Source organism: Haliaeetus albicilla, chromosome Z, assembly GCF_947461875.1.
Source record: "Haliaeetus albicilla chromosome Z, bHalAlb1.1, whole genome shotgun sequence".
Classification (NCBI taxonomy): domain Eukaryota; kingdom Metazoa; phylum Chordata; class Aves; order Accipitriformes; family Accipitridae; genus Haliaeetus; species Haliaeetus albicilla.
In genome coordinates this window covers 63,996,345-64,010,104 of record NC_091516.1, presented here as the reverse complement: position 1 = coordinate 64,010,104, position 13,760 = coordinate 63,996,345, and the positions used below count along the sequence as shown (strand labels likewise).

At 37.5% G+C, this 13,760-nt stretch overlaps 2 protein-coding genes across 4 annotated transcripts in view; one reads left to right on the top strand and one right to left on the bottom strand.

Moving 5' to 3' along the window:
- Window positions 1–13,760, top strand: part of DHFR (dihydrofolate reductase) — a 638,672-nt gene that overhangs the window by 600,543 nt on the left and 24,369 nt on the right. The gene's annotated exons all lie outside the window — the stretch shown is intronic.
- MSH3 (mutS homolog 3) overlaps window positions 1–13,760 on the bottom strand; it is a 118,296-nt gene that overhangs the window by 101,141 nt on the left and 3,395 nt on the right. For all 3 annotated transcript variants that reach the window (XM_069776951.1, XM_069776950.1, XM_069776949.1), the window contains exons 4-8: window positions 9,780–9,992; window positions 8,345–8,461; window positions 7,463–7,580; window positions 6,055–6,200; window positions 4,852–5,018 (exon numbers count right to left, since the gene is read on the bottom strand). In XM_069776951.1, the coding sequence (XP_069633052.1) occupies window positions 4,852–5,018; window positions 6,055–6,200; window positions 7,463–7,580; window positions 8,345–8,461; window positions 9,780–9,992 (761 nt within the window). The remainder of the gene's footprint in view (window positions 1–4,851; window positions 5,019–6,054; window positions 6,201–7,462; window positions 7,581–8,344; window positions 8,462–9,779; window positions 9,993–13,760) is intronic.

Sequence of the window (13,760 nt, the reverse complement as noted above, 5' to 3'; positions counted from 1 at the left end):
AAAGTGAAGTACTTGTGATCAGTGTATTTTTTACATGGTGTCAAAGAATGCTACATTACATTGTCAAATGTACACTACAATGTCAAAGAATAAAACATTACATTAAAAAGAGCAAATGGAAAAAATATAAAGAGCAGCACTAGGGCACTCTTAAGATGCACTGGATTTTAAAATGAAACAAAAAAGGGGCACATAAGAGCAAGAATACCCAAAAGAGAAAGGAGCATCAAAAACAATTTCAGGAAGACCAGTACAGGCCAACTTTTAAAGCAGCCAGTATGTTAAGAATGGGTACTGACCCTGAAGGTTGACTATGAAGAGCATGGAGTACAAAAAGTATTCTTCTGTAAAAACATATATATTTTTTGAAGGCAAGAATGTTTTCTTGGTTTTCTAGAAAGAAAGAAACTAAAAGTGTTAAAAGATTTTCCTCCAGCCAGGCCAACACTTGCAAACAGATATAACTAACATTCAGTTCGGGAACAGAACAGTACCCACCACAACAGTTTGTTCTGAACCAGTTTCCGTAACCTGCTTTTAACTTACACTTTGCTTTTGAAGGAATGCTCTCCACCAAAACTGACCTCCAGTTCAGTGTCCTTGAATAGTACTTTCTAGTCATCAAATCTGTCCTTAAATAGTACTTTCTAGTTATTAATTTTTATGGACAATGTCTGTCATAACACTGGCAATAGGAGCATTTAATTTACCACCTGAAACAGCAACATGCTAGAAGCAAACAAACATGAAACCATGCCACAAATTTCAATACATTTGCTTCCATGAGTTTTAAATTACTAAAGGGGAAAGTTTGTAACTTGTAACACAAATCTACAGAAGTTAAACTATTTTTTAAAGCTTACTCAGGTTGGCAAACACTAGAGTTTAATCCAAATGGTTAAGCAAAATCTTTACAAAAAGATGGTTGAGTCTAACTTCACTTAAATCAGTGCTAAAATACCTGTTGATTAAGGCTAGGATTCCCACCCCCAAGTATGCAATTTAACTAAACTGGCTTTGTACTAACTGAATTAAAACTCTATTGTATAAACAAATCATACAAACAGCTAAGTCATCTTACTACAACAGCACATAGCTTTGCTTACTGCTCATTACATTAACGTCCACCCCTAACTTAGACATGGAGAATTTCAAAACCAAGACCAGACCTTCCACTTACACTGCAAACTTCTTTCTTCGGCACAGCTCAAACTGCTGCTCTTAGTTCTTAAAAAAGCTTTGCTGCTGCTCCAGTCATTTATTAACTTACTGTAAAATTTGCTTCATTCTTGCTATTGCAAGACCCTGTTTACAGCCACATATAAACCTGTGAAACTATTTTCTCCACTGATCTGCAAGATAAGCAAACTTTTCATTACAATACTCCATAAAACCTAAAAAGTGATGAAGCCATTTTCTATTGTGTATTTTATTTGCACTTTCTGACTCAAAACTCTTTACAACTATTTTATATTAATCCACAGAAATAAATTTCTACCAAAATGAAGTACTCCTTAGGCTTAAGTAGTAGCTCTTGCTGCTTGTCAACCAGATTAAAACACTAAAACCTTTCTGGTGACTTATATGGCTCTTGTTTCTGATAAAAACAAATTTAGAACAGCAGCACTCTGCCACTCAGCTGTTTTTTCCTTGTGTGATGGGTGTTCCTTTGATGTAAATTTGGCCATGAAAATGTACACAATACCAAAATAAAAGCACCAGTAAATAGTATGAATGAGCTAGCTGAGCCTGGACGTAGCTGTGGTGGCAACAAGAAGAGAACAGAAGAGCAAAGCACAGCATTCCATAAGGAGGAAATACATCCATTATGTATGTTTTATTTTTGTAGAAAAAAGCCATAGAGACATGTACATCAGTTTATGTTATTCACATTTGGTCTTTGGATATTTAATAAACAATAAAATAAAAAGAGATAGAAATTGAAGGAAAGCACACAGATACTTTCAACTCTGTCAATATAACCAGGCATTGAACCTGATTATGACTGCTTTCATAAAGCTGCAGTGGTTTATCTGGATTAAATATTTTACATTTTTTTTAATAACCATCAGCACACTTTTTGTGCTGGAGGAGACCTAGGCTACATCACCTTGGTTGCTCAGTGGGATGTTCTAATATGCAACATCCAAAACCCAATTATCCTCCAAGTTACTCAGACAACCCCTGGTGCAATTCTTACATGACATGGTCATGCACTGAGCAGAAAGACCCTTCTCTCCTTGCTCTTAACCACTCCAAGCTGTACACCTCCTGGGACTATTTTTCTCTCCCTGTTTTTATAAATTCAGTGGGTTTCTGCTGCATTATAAATACACAAAGAGGTGAGGACCCTTCTTGAAACACAAGATCTAGTTCCCATGGTTTTAGTCAGAAAAGCCTTCAAAAAAAATATAGAAATGAAACCTTTCCCAGCTAACGGATTATTCTCACCAGGAGTTATTAGAAAAGAGCTAAGAATGAAATTACCAGGTAATGGACAAACACAAAAGTTGAATACTTTAGACCACTGAATATGCATTAAAATAAAATTACTGCCTGTATAAAATTATACAATTATATAAAAACTGGAGCCTAGTTAAAAGCACAAGAAAGCAGCATATTGCAACCACTTAAATTAATATTAAATACTTCAGGGCCCTCTAGTGGTTAAATCTTTGATACAAGAAAATCCATGAAGAATTAGTTTTGAAATAAGGCTACCAAAGCGTACTTAAGTAATGTGTTTTATTTTTACCACTCCCATGTAATTAAGGTCATTTAGGCCAGAGAACTGCCTAGTAAATTACCAGAAAGGGGAAAAAAACCTAGAAACTAATATCTGTTCACAAAATCAGCTAATGGGTGTTATTTTTTGTTCTTAATAGAAATGAGAAGTTACTTACTAACATTCTCAGCTGTGCACAACCAAAAAAAGAAAAAAGAAAAAAATACAATCACTCACTGAAGCCTGCATCAGAATTACCTTAACACACAACTGAAATACTTGTTTCTGAAAAATGCACTTGCTTTGTCGGTTTATCATACCATTTTACCTTCATCTGGCTTCCACAAAACTGTCAGCGTACAACACCAGCAAAAAAACCCCAAACCAACCAAACAAAAATAAAAATTGTTAATCTTCATCATGGTATATTTAGAAATATTTTGGGCATACTCCTATAGAATTGATTTGCAAAAGAGAAAGTTATCAAAGTAAAAGGATTAGCAAGGCAAAAATGTACATCTGTTGACAACTGGAAAAGGTTTGTTACTTCCTAATCTGGCATTTTATTTGCCCAAGGCGTAACGAGCCATTTCACTGCAAGGAAATACATTTATATTGCTTGCTTAGCACATCTAATTAGAGTTGACCTTTTCAACTCCTTATGGCTTTGCAGTCCACACATGAGCTGAGGGAACAGAAGAGCCTAGTATGACAAGAGCTCATTTCACTACAAGCATCACGAGCACTAAATAATGATGAATACACCACTTTCACAAGCTGTATTTTTTTAAGATGCCTAACACCAAATCAGACATTTTCAGTCTCTCCTCTCAGTCTTGCCTCTCATATACACATGCACTTGAAAGCTTGATAGCTGAGTACAGCAACATCTGTGCAAGTTCCTATAACAGGCCACAAAATCAGATTTTCCTGATGAGAAGACTGCCTACCCACTACTTCACGTCAAATTTTTTTTTTTTTTTTTTTTTTTAATAAAAGGGAACAAAGAAGGATTACACTGGCAGGTGGGGAAAGGAATTTCTGTGGGGCAGACAGATTAAGCAGCTCAGCTGTCTGGAGCATTAGAGGAAGCTACAAGATGATGACTTGGGCAGAGTTTAAGTGAGCTAGTCAAGGTACAGGGTTGACTGTCAGGAGACTACCACCCATGTGACTGTGATGCATTTGTCTATCTTTACAATATGGGAGGGTGATGATAGTTGTATCTTCCCCCCCAATACAAAACTTTGCCTATGTAATACATTCATTTTTCTTTGGCTTTCTTTAGCTCCAGTTTTGTTAAGACATAAAAGAAAAATATTATCCTTTCTGACTAGTTAATCCAAAACAGAAATGCCAAGCTCTAAGCTAGTTCTTTATAGCCCAGAGCTGCATGGTTTAAAAAAAAAACAAAAAAAACAAGTTAAAACCTGCTATTTTGTCTCAAAAATTGCATCTGTGAGATTTCACAAGTTCACCGCACATGTTTATCATCCTACAAATTACATCCTATATAATTATTCCACAGTAAAACTGATACAGAAAATATGTAACAAATTTACTCTTGAAATGCACAAAGAGAACTCAAAATATAAAATAAACAGATGATCAGTCACCATACTTCCAAGTCTGTATCCAAGTTCAAGACTGTGTAATAAAACAGACTGAAATACCAGCTGCAAAGGTTTTCTACACCTATCTACATTAACAGAAAAAGTTTCATGCCTTTTAGAGATCTTACAACTATGACACACAAGAATAAGAGCCACATAACACCACTTTCAGATCCCAAAGGTAAGTGCATGAGCTCTGAAATAAATTCAACAGATAACATGACTGGAAGTGTATAATCTAAATGAAAACAACAAATGTTCAGGCATGCAAATCTTGCATAGGCCTGAGACAGAAGCCATGAATTTCAGTCTAAATACAATTTGAGTGCCCAGAACTCAGTGGGATCTGGGGGAATTTTCAACCCAGCGGCAAACTACAGTCACTGTGAAATGGGCTTTTACAGAACTACATATCCATGCTTGCTTCTGGATTTAAACTCTATCAATAGCTATGCTGTAATGAAAAAAAAAAAAGACAAAAATCCCAAACAACAAAATCCCCATAGAACATACCTCATGGAGGTTATACTGTTGATGAGCTTTTCAGATTGATCTGACAAGCTAGATGGAAGTATTATTTCAACTGGCTGCAGGCGCAAAACCCGACTCTCTAATTCTAAGCGAGATGCACCGTCCCGAAAACTGTCAAAAATTACTTCTCCGGTAGTTGGTTGGATTGCCTGACAAATTAAAAAAACAACATATATGCATTGAATATTTAAATTTTCAGAGAGTGTTTCCATGACTCAAATTGTTAAGCCAGAAAGATAATTTATGGTGTATAGCACAAAATTATATAGCACCCATATGCTTAGTTAAAGTGGCAGATCAACAAATATAATTGTGTTTTTCAAATCTATGATATGGTAATAACTTCAAAATACTACCACAATTTTGTCTTGGTAAGTGATAACAATACCTTAAAAATGTAAGTGTGCTCTTGTTATCATCAGTCTATCACTGTTCAACTTTTATTACTAGGCAAATCTATATAGTTGGAAGTCTATGGAAGGTACATACAATTCAGCCTGGAAAACTAACTATCATCCTAGCACATGCTTTTGTTGTTCTCTCCCAGCTGCAGTATGACATTCAAATACAAGCAAAACCAAGATGCTTTTAAATTAATGAACTGCCAGCAGACTGAGCTTCAGTTATCACTGTGTTTTGCCAGGTAAACAATCCTGGTTCTAATATTCGCCATAAAAGAGAATACAGATCTGAAGTGTAAACAGTAAAAAAGTGTCTCTTCCTCTGAAGAACAGTATTTTATAGAGGAAAAAAGTGCTCACAAGCTTTAAAATACTGACCCTAAAAATGTTTAAAGTTACTGAAGCATCTGAACTAACAATTTCCCGGTATTTGGTTAAAACACAGCTATGCTCTCAATTGACAGAGCAGCAAAAACAGTATCGGGAATATTCAACTATCAACTCCAGACCTTTTCTATAGTTTTCAAATATAAAGCCATCACAATTCACACACAGATGATATCTTACCTGAACTGCACCTTGTTACAAAAAAAACCCCAAAACCAAAAACCAAACAACAAACAAAACCGAAAACCAAACACCAAAACCCCCCAAAATCTAAAAGAACAATCATGATTTTAAGAAGATAACACCCACCTCTCAAAAAACCCAACAAAACAACCGCCACCCTCCCCCCGACCCACCCAAACCCTAAAATACTGATTCCCCTGTGAAACTAACTTACCATAATGCCTATAACAGTGTCACCTTTCTTCCTGTCTTTTAAGTTTTCTCCATTTTCACAGATACAGAGGAGGTAGTTATCAGGGACATCTGTTGTTACCTCTTCAACATCTACAGAATCATCTAGCTTCAGCAAAGGGTTCACATTTAACAAATGCTTAAAAAAAATAAAATAGTACACACATTTCTTGGATTATTCATAGGTCCTTCTAGATCTAAGTACTTCTCAACTAGATGTGGTGCTAGGCCTTCTAGACTAAAGGTCTATTTGACTTTTATTAGTTTGACTCCTACTATGATTTTAATGAACTTCAGATGACTGTCAGCATGAGGACTGTCAGCGGTCATCTTCACAGGACAGGCAGTTACATGATGCACAGATTTCATCAGCTCATGCAAAGGCCATCTTTGACTATGTCTGCAGGTCTCCCCATTCAAGCAAGAGCAGCTATGTCAAAAGTTAAACCAGCAGCTGATTCTGCACGTGGGCTGCTTCACCTTGTCATTTCGGCTTCATATCCACAAACCACATGCACCTAACAGAAAAAACTAAATGCACCAGATATGCAGCAACCGAAAAACAGGCAATACCCCAAGTTGAACAGAAGTCTACATCTTAACAGGAGTATTAGGTTAGCTGCATTGAAAACTTGCTCCTTATTTATCCACCAGCTTGGGTCATACTGCTGAGCCTGCTTTCATCGAGTTTGCCAACCACTACAAGAGTCTGTAAGTACACTACAAGTTTTCCAACAAAACCTAAGGACTGTGTTATCTGCTTCCCTGATTTACTCCTTAAGTAAGTACTAGTTTGAGAAATTAAAGAAAAAAACTTGAGGTAGGTAAGGCAGGAGATAGGAAAGAAAAACTGGAAGGCAAAAAATTAAGAAAATAACTTCACTGGTTAAGAGCTGTTTCTATCTCATTTTTGCATTTTCTTTGTTACAATGATTTAACTACCCAGCTAGATTTTGAACAATCCATTGATTTTATCACCTTCTTGTCACTTAAAGGAAACTGTTGACACGAAACAGTCAATCCTCCTGCATTCACACCCTCCTGAATCACTAATGCTATGCATTCTCAATCTGGTGAAACACCTAGCTGAAGACAAGACCTACAGAACACTGTAGACTTGGGAAGTCCACTCTCTTCACTTCAGAAAGCAACTACAGTAAACACAAGCTCTGCTGCTTCACAACAAACCTAAAGTCCTGAAGAGATTAAATTCTTGATAAAGCCAGCACAATGTTTTACCACAACATAAAATTAAAGGAACTTTACTTCCTGCTGCCACTCTTAAGTCAGTCACTAGCTACTCATGTTCCATCTAGGTGATAATACTAGAATTACAGCCTCTAATACACCAAAGATTAGAGTTTGAAACCAAATTTATTTGAAAAGGATATCTTCTCCAATAAGCGTAGACTTTGTGTAGAGAGCAGTCAGTTTCCGGCTGAAGAGAGAGCTTTTATTTTCTCCAGCAGCCTTCAGTGCTGCAGTTTCCATTTGTTTTATTACTCCAACCTACACGCAGACAGACAAGAAACAAAGTTAGCTCTTTGATAATAAATGTTGGGGTTTTTTTATTTTACAAATTTGGTGATCTTTTAAGATGTGCAAACTGCAAGTACATCATTAAAGCTGAGCAGGAAGGGCAGAGGCTAGCATCAATCCTACTAATGAGACTGTAAGGCACTGCTTTTCCTTACGCTGTATCCACTTCTAACTGCCCTCTCAACTTCTGTCCCTGTGCTTCTTGTTCTGTTTTGAAACAATTTAGCTAGAGTTCACCACTTGCCAGAGAATCGTTGCTGCAATCAATCTGAATTCAACAAGTCCTTTTCTCATAAGCAGAAAAAAACAGAAGTATTAACAGAAAGCCACAGAATTACAGGGATCAACAAAGGAAGGAAAAGAGAAAAAAAAAAATACAGGCTGGGATAAGAAAAACAAGGATGTGAGGAAGAATAAGAGAGCGGATATATAAATTTCTCTTTATCTAATGCAAAGGCTTGATAAAAAACTGAGAGAAAGAATTGTTCTAGAACTGTTCTAGAAAACATGAAGATACTTTTCTGTAAAAAAGAGGAAGTCTGAATCTACTTAAATTTCATGACACTCACCAGAAGACAGAAAATGAAAGAAAGGGAAGTTAGCCATTTTAATTGCAAAAACAGGTGATAATGAGTTTCCCACTTCTCAGTTGAAATAAGACTCTGGTACAATAAGTGCAAGTTATTTCAGTGCTATTCTGTACTTAACATCATTTAATAAAAGCCAGAGATAACCTTATATCCTTTTGCTACAAGTCGCCGCACATGGACAAACAATCTGTGACTCGGTATACTGGCAGTCATAAAGTTATGATCCTGATGACAATAAATGTTTAGTTCTTTAGCTGCAATCTGCAAAGTACAAGAAGAAGAGTTAGCCAATAGTTCAAAATGCAATACAGGAGCTCATCTCTATGACAACACTCACACACAACTACAATTAAGGAGTCCAGTGTCAAAAGGAAAACGTTACAGGAAAAAGCCCAGAGAGCTGGGCCCCTCCACCTTCCTGTCCCAGCATGTTGTCACAAACAGGGTCTTCAGTATCACAGACTTCACATGTCAGATTATTACACTGCACCTTGATCTTTACCACCATGAGGTAAGCCACCTACACTGCACACATGGATTCTACAACACAGCTCAACAAATGGTCAAATTATTTTCACAACACTAAAAATGCAGAGAGAATGGAGTTATTTTAATTGTGGTTATAAAGATGGTATTAAGCTAGCTAATCAATTAAAATACTGAAAAATCAATATCAAACAGCAGTGGAAACAAAACACTTCACAGAAAAAGAGTAACAACACTTGTTCAAATGTGACATTGTAACATATGATTCCTAGTAGATTTTTTGGCTCTTGGCAAAAAGGTAGGTGTTCACTGACTAGGGAACATGGTCCTACGCAGGAACTGCAGTCAGACACTGCATTGTGCACTTGGATAGTATTTTCCATTTCTGGACTGTGAGTGCACCTGCAAACAAGTAGATAAATTACACGGTACGAATTTGATCAGGAAAATTAATTCCCAGTAACTAAGCAAAGTTTCTCCCTGGTCTCGAGTGTGGAAATCACACAGATCAAAGGTTGGTAGCAATAATTTTGGGACAGATCATGAAAAAACTCATTATGAACCATTGATGAACCATCACTATAAAATTATGTTCGTTGCAAAGTACCTTCCAGTTCCTACAGATCTGGCAAGTGTAGGTGCCGCATCTGAATATGCATCCAAGATGCTCTGTGCAGCCAGGCTGTACCAGCTATATTCATCTACTTTTATACCACTTGCTCCACTGTCTTCCAAACTGAAATGCTCCTAGCAGAGTTTTGGGCCATGATAGAGAATTCACCTCTGAAAGTTTTTCAACTTTAACTCTAACAAGGAATTAATTGTTCTAGGACCTCATCTTAAGGTCTCAACATGCAGGATAGCAAGCACTGCCATATGATTACAAAATAATAAATGCTATTTTGGTAAGAAGTATATGCATAATGGATAGTCTTCAATTTAAGCATGCAGAAATTTTTCATCTTGATTTCAAATATTAAAGAACCCCACGAAATTTATGCCCCCCCCCAAACCTTTCTTCTGGAAGTGGCCGTAGACCTAGTACAACACTAACATAATGCAAGTATCTTTCCATGACCCTGGTAAAAATTACCTCTGCATCTTCCCCAAAGAAGCGATATTTGTATCCACATTCCACACACAAAACAGCATCTTTATACTGTTTCTTCATTTCTATGAATTGAAGTTCTAGTGGAGTGTAAATGCTTTTGGTTCTCTTATTAAGATTTGTATCTGAAGTATTTTGAGTATTTTCATAAGACTTAAGAGATGCAGAAAACTGACTAAGATCACAGCGTAACTCCTCCTGTAAATAAAAGGTGGAAAAGTACAGTTAGGAATCATCAAGTAAATCATTTGCCCCTGCAGACCTTGACTCACATTGACAATAAAGCTAAAGACTCTTCTTGCAGTAAGTAGCCCCAAGAACCGCAGCAAAACTATTAAAGTAGGATATACAGAATACAGTTTATTTGGAAATAAAAGGAATTAAAAAGTCATGAAAGTCAAAGATTTTTCATCAATTAGTTGACTTGCTTTACAACAGTCCTCAGACGTCTCAGCTGAAATCAGATCCCTGTTATACCATGAGCTCTCAAAACACAGATCAAGAGACACGCAGGCTGCAAAGACTGGGCAGTCTAAACTGGCCAAATATAAAAATAAGGATGAATTACCACTCCAATTTACAGATGAGAAACTGCAGCACAGAGAGATTAATGATGGTCCAAAAATCCACAGTAAATCAAGAAACAAAACAATTCAATAAGAGTCTCAGTTCACTGTCTCAAGCACCAAAACCGTATTTCTTCTCCAGTCTGCCCTTTCTACATAAGCTTAACAAACCTCCGCAAATAATTTATTCTTAAACACAGAAAATCTATATTACAGTTTCTAAAACCCTTAACAGTTAAGGCTTTGAGCCCACCCTCTGTGGGGTTTATTATTTACAATGACATTATGTAGCCTATGCTAGCCAAACAGCTTCAGCTCTAATACTTTGTTTTGTCCTTTACTGTAAGCAGGGTGACTGATTCAGTCTTTCAGAAGTGTCATGAACAACACTGATAAGGTGTGCTTCACTTAGAGCAAAGTTATTCCTCACTTATATCACAGTACCAAGTACTGATAAAACTGGTTACAAAAAGAAAATACAAAGACAACACCCTCCACAAGTTTTTAAAGCCTATGACTACATGAAACACAACTGATCAGGCTGCGCTGTGAATTTCTGTATCTGCAAATAAACCTGGTAAACTTCAGTCTCTAACTGTCCCACCTAGATTACAAGGAACAAAGTCAATAGACTATTGAGAAGCAATGGTAACTCAGAACACAGAGATAGTACAAATCATATACTTTGGGTCATAGGAACGTACAGAGACTGCAGTCAGAAAGCAATGGGAAAAAAAAACCACTTAGCTGTATTGTTAACTGTGAATTGCAAAATTCCTAGAATCGCACGCAATCAAGGGATGACCCATCTGACAAGCAGACAACATAGCCCAGCAAAAACAAAGCTGTACCATGTGCCTAGAACTCGGATAGCCCCAGGAGCTTAGATGTCTCTACTGCAAAATCCTCAGCCCAAGGATTCAAAGGTCTTCAATCCAAGGTCTGTGCCAGCCAAGCAGTATGACCTCCTCTCATTTTAAAGAGAAAATTGTTGTGACAAAGCATGTGAAACAAGGTCACAACAGAAAGTAAAAGTAGTAAAAACACACATGGAAGTTGAATTGTTGAGATGGTAGTAAGTTCGCAGCTCAAGAAATTTAGAAGAAAATTACTCACATAAAAAGGTTATAACTCTAAAAAAGCGGCAAGACATGAACATCTAAGATGAGCCATTCCAAGGAAGGCAGGCCAGCCCTTCCCCACCGGACTGCCTGGCCAGCACAGACTCAGTAGGTGTCTTACAGAGAAAGATGATGGTAACGCTTTGTCAAGTAGGTCGTGAGTCCTCACCATCTACTGAGTCTATTAAGTAAGAAATAATTGCTCTTTACTTTTACTTTGCATAGATCTTGCTTGCAGCGTCTCTCTGCACATGGTTAAAGCTGACCTTCCTTGTAATGTAGGAAGGGAGAGTTAACAGCTGTCATAATCTCACAGACAACCTGTGATGGACTGGACCCAAATGCTGTTTGGCAATAAGCATCTAAGTATATGAATATGCAGTGGCAATACTGCTATAAAAAGCACACCAGTGTTAGTGCATTGAAAACCAACTTTGGAATTGGAAGGCAGAAATACTGCACCAGCCGATACACGAAGATTAACAAACATATCTGTTCAAAGACAGAAAAACCTGAATTCTGCAAAAACAACCATCTTAGGCCCACAGCTTTGTGGAAGGAGAGTTGCCCATGCCTTTGCTCACCAAACATGCACTTCTGCTGCAGTTACTGTAACACATGTGTTTTTAACCAACAACCTATGCCAGGCACATGCTGTCTCCAGTGTTAGAGAAGAGAAAGTCACTAAATACTCCCCATGCATGTTTCACATATATGAATTGTGAAGTATGATTTATAGCTTAAACTAGCAGGGGCAGCATCTGGTGTCAATGTAACTGGATCAACAGTCCTGGTTTTGGCTGGGATAGAGTTAATTTTCTTCCTAGTAGCTGGTATAGTGTAATGTTTTGGCTTCAGTATGAGAAGAATGTTGATAATAGCGATGTTTTCAGCTGTTGCTAAGTTGTGTTTATACTAAGTCAGGGATTTTTCAGCTTCTCATGCCCAGGCAGCAAGAAGACTGGAGGGGCACAAGAAGTTGGGAGGGGACACAGCCAGGACAGCTGACCCCAGCTGGCGAAAAGGATATTCCATACCCTTTGTCATGTCCAGTATATAAACTGGCCAGGAGGGGCAGATCGCTGCTTGGGGACTGAACATTGGTCACCAGGTGGTGAGCAATTGCATTGTGCGTCACTTGTCTGTCTTGGGTTTTATTTCACTCTCTTTTTGTCATCTTCCTTTTCATAACTATTATTATAATATTTGACTTTTTATTTCAATTATTAAGTTGTTCTTATCTCAACCAACAAGTTTTACTTGTTTTCGATTCTCCCCATCCCACGGGGTGGCAGGGCGAGGAGTTAGTGAGTAAATGAGTGAGTGGCTGCATGATGCTTAGCTGCTGGCTAAACCACAACAATGGACAAAGGGTCAGAAATTAAGAAGTCCCAGACAGACAAGGGTTTGAAAAAGAGGGTCAGAAAAGGAATCAGTTTTCTGTGTTCTCCAACTGACCACACCTACATAATCTCATTCCCTTATAACAGAAATCTTTTGCCACAAGCCGTTCACTTCACTATTCTTATTTTGATCTCCTGTTCACACAACCCAGACACGCCAGTTTAAGGTCATGACCTTCAGACAGGGAAGGTCAAATCAACTATACAACCTCCTTCCTTCAAAAAGCCAGATGTAAAGCTTTGTTAAAGAGCAGTTGAGTCCCAATGCAACACCACCACAGTAAGCCATGAGATGCCTTTTAGGACCTGAATACTTCAAACTGCGCAAGCTGATCCCAAAACCCAACCAATTAAGTAATGTTAATTAGCCCCATAATTAAAGGTGAAGCAAAGTACCATTACCTATGATACAAGTTGATAAGAGTGTATCATAATGATAATTTTTCATGGGAGCTACCCATATCTTCCACAGATAGAAAAAACAGTGATATCTTTAGTAGCTACATTTATTAGCAACTGGATTAAGCTACATCTCAGTAATAATTCTAAATCATGTTTTTGCAAAGAAAGCCTGTTAGGAATTGTACAGCCCGTACAAAACTGATAGAACCGAAAGAACACTGAGCAAAGGGCTACACTGAACATTTGTTATTACAATATTATAGGTTCATTATGATCTTAAAGGTCTTTTCTGACCTAAATGATTCTATGATTCACAATCACAAGATACACTGCCAGTGTTTCTGCTCTCTCATTACTGCTTTTTTCAGTGATACCACTGAAGAGCTATAAGAGGCATTCTGCTCACTACGCTAAGAGTTCCAGGAAAACATCTGTACACAAACACTGGTCTGTTGGGTACTGCTGCACTATTTC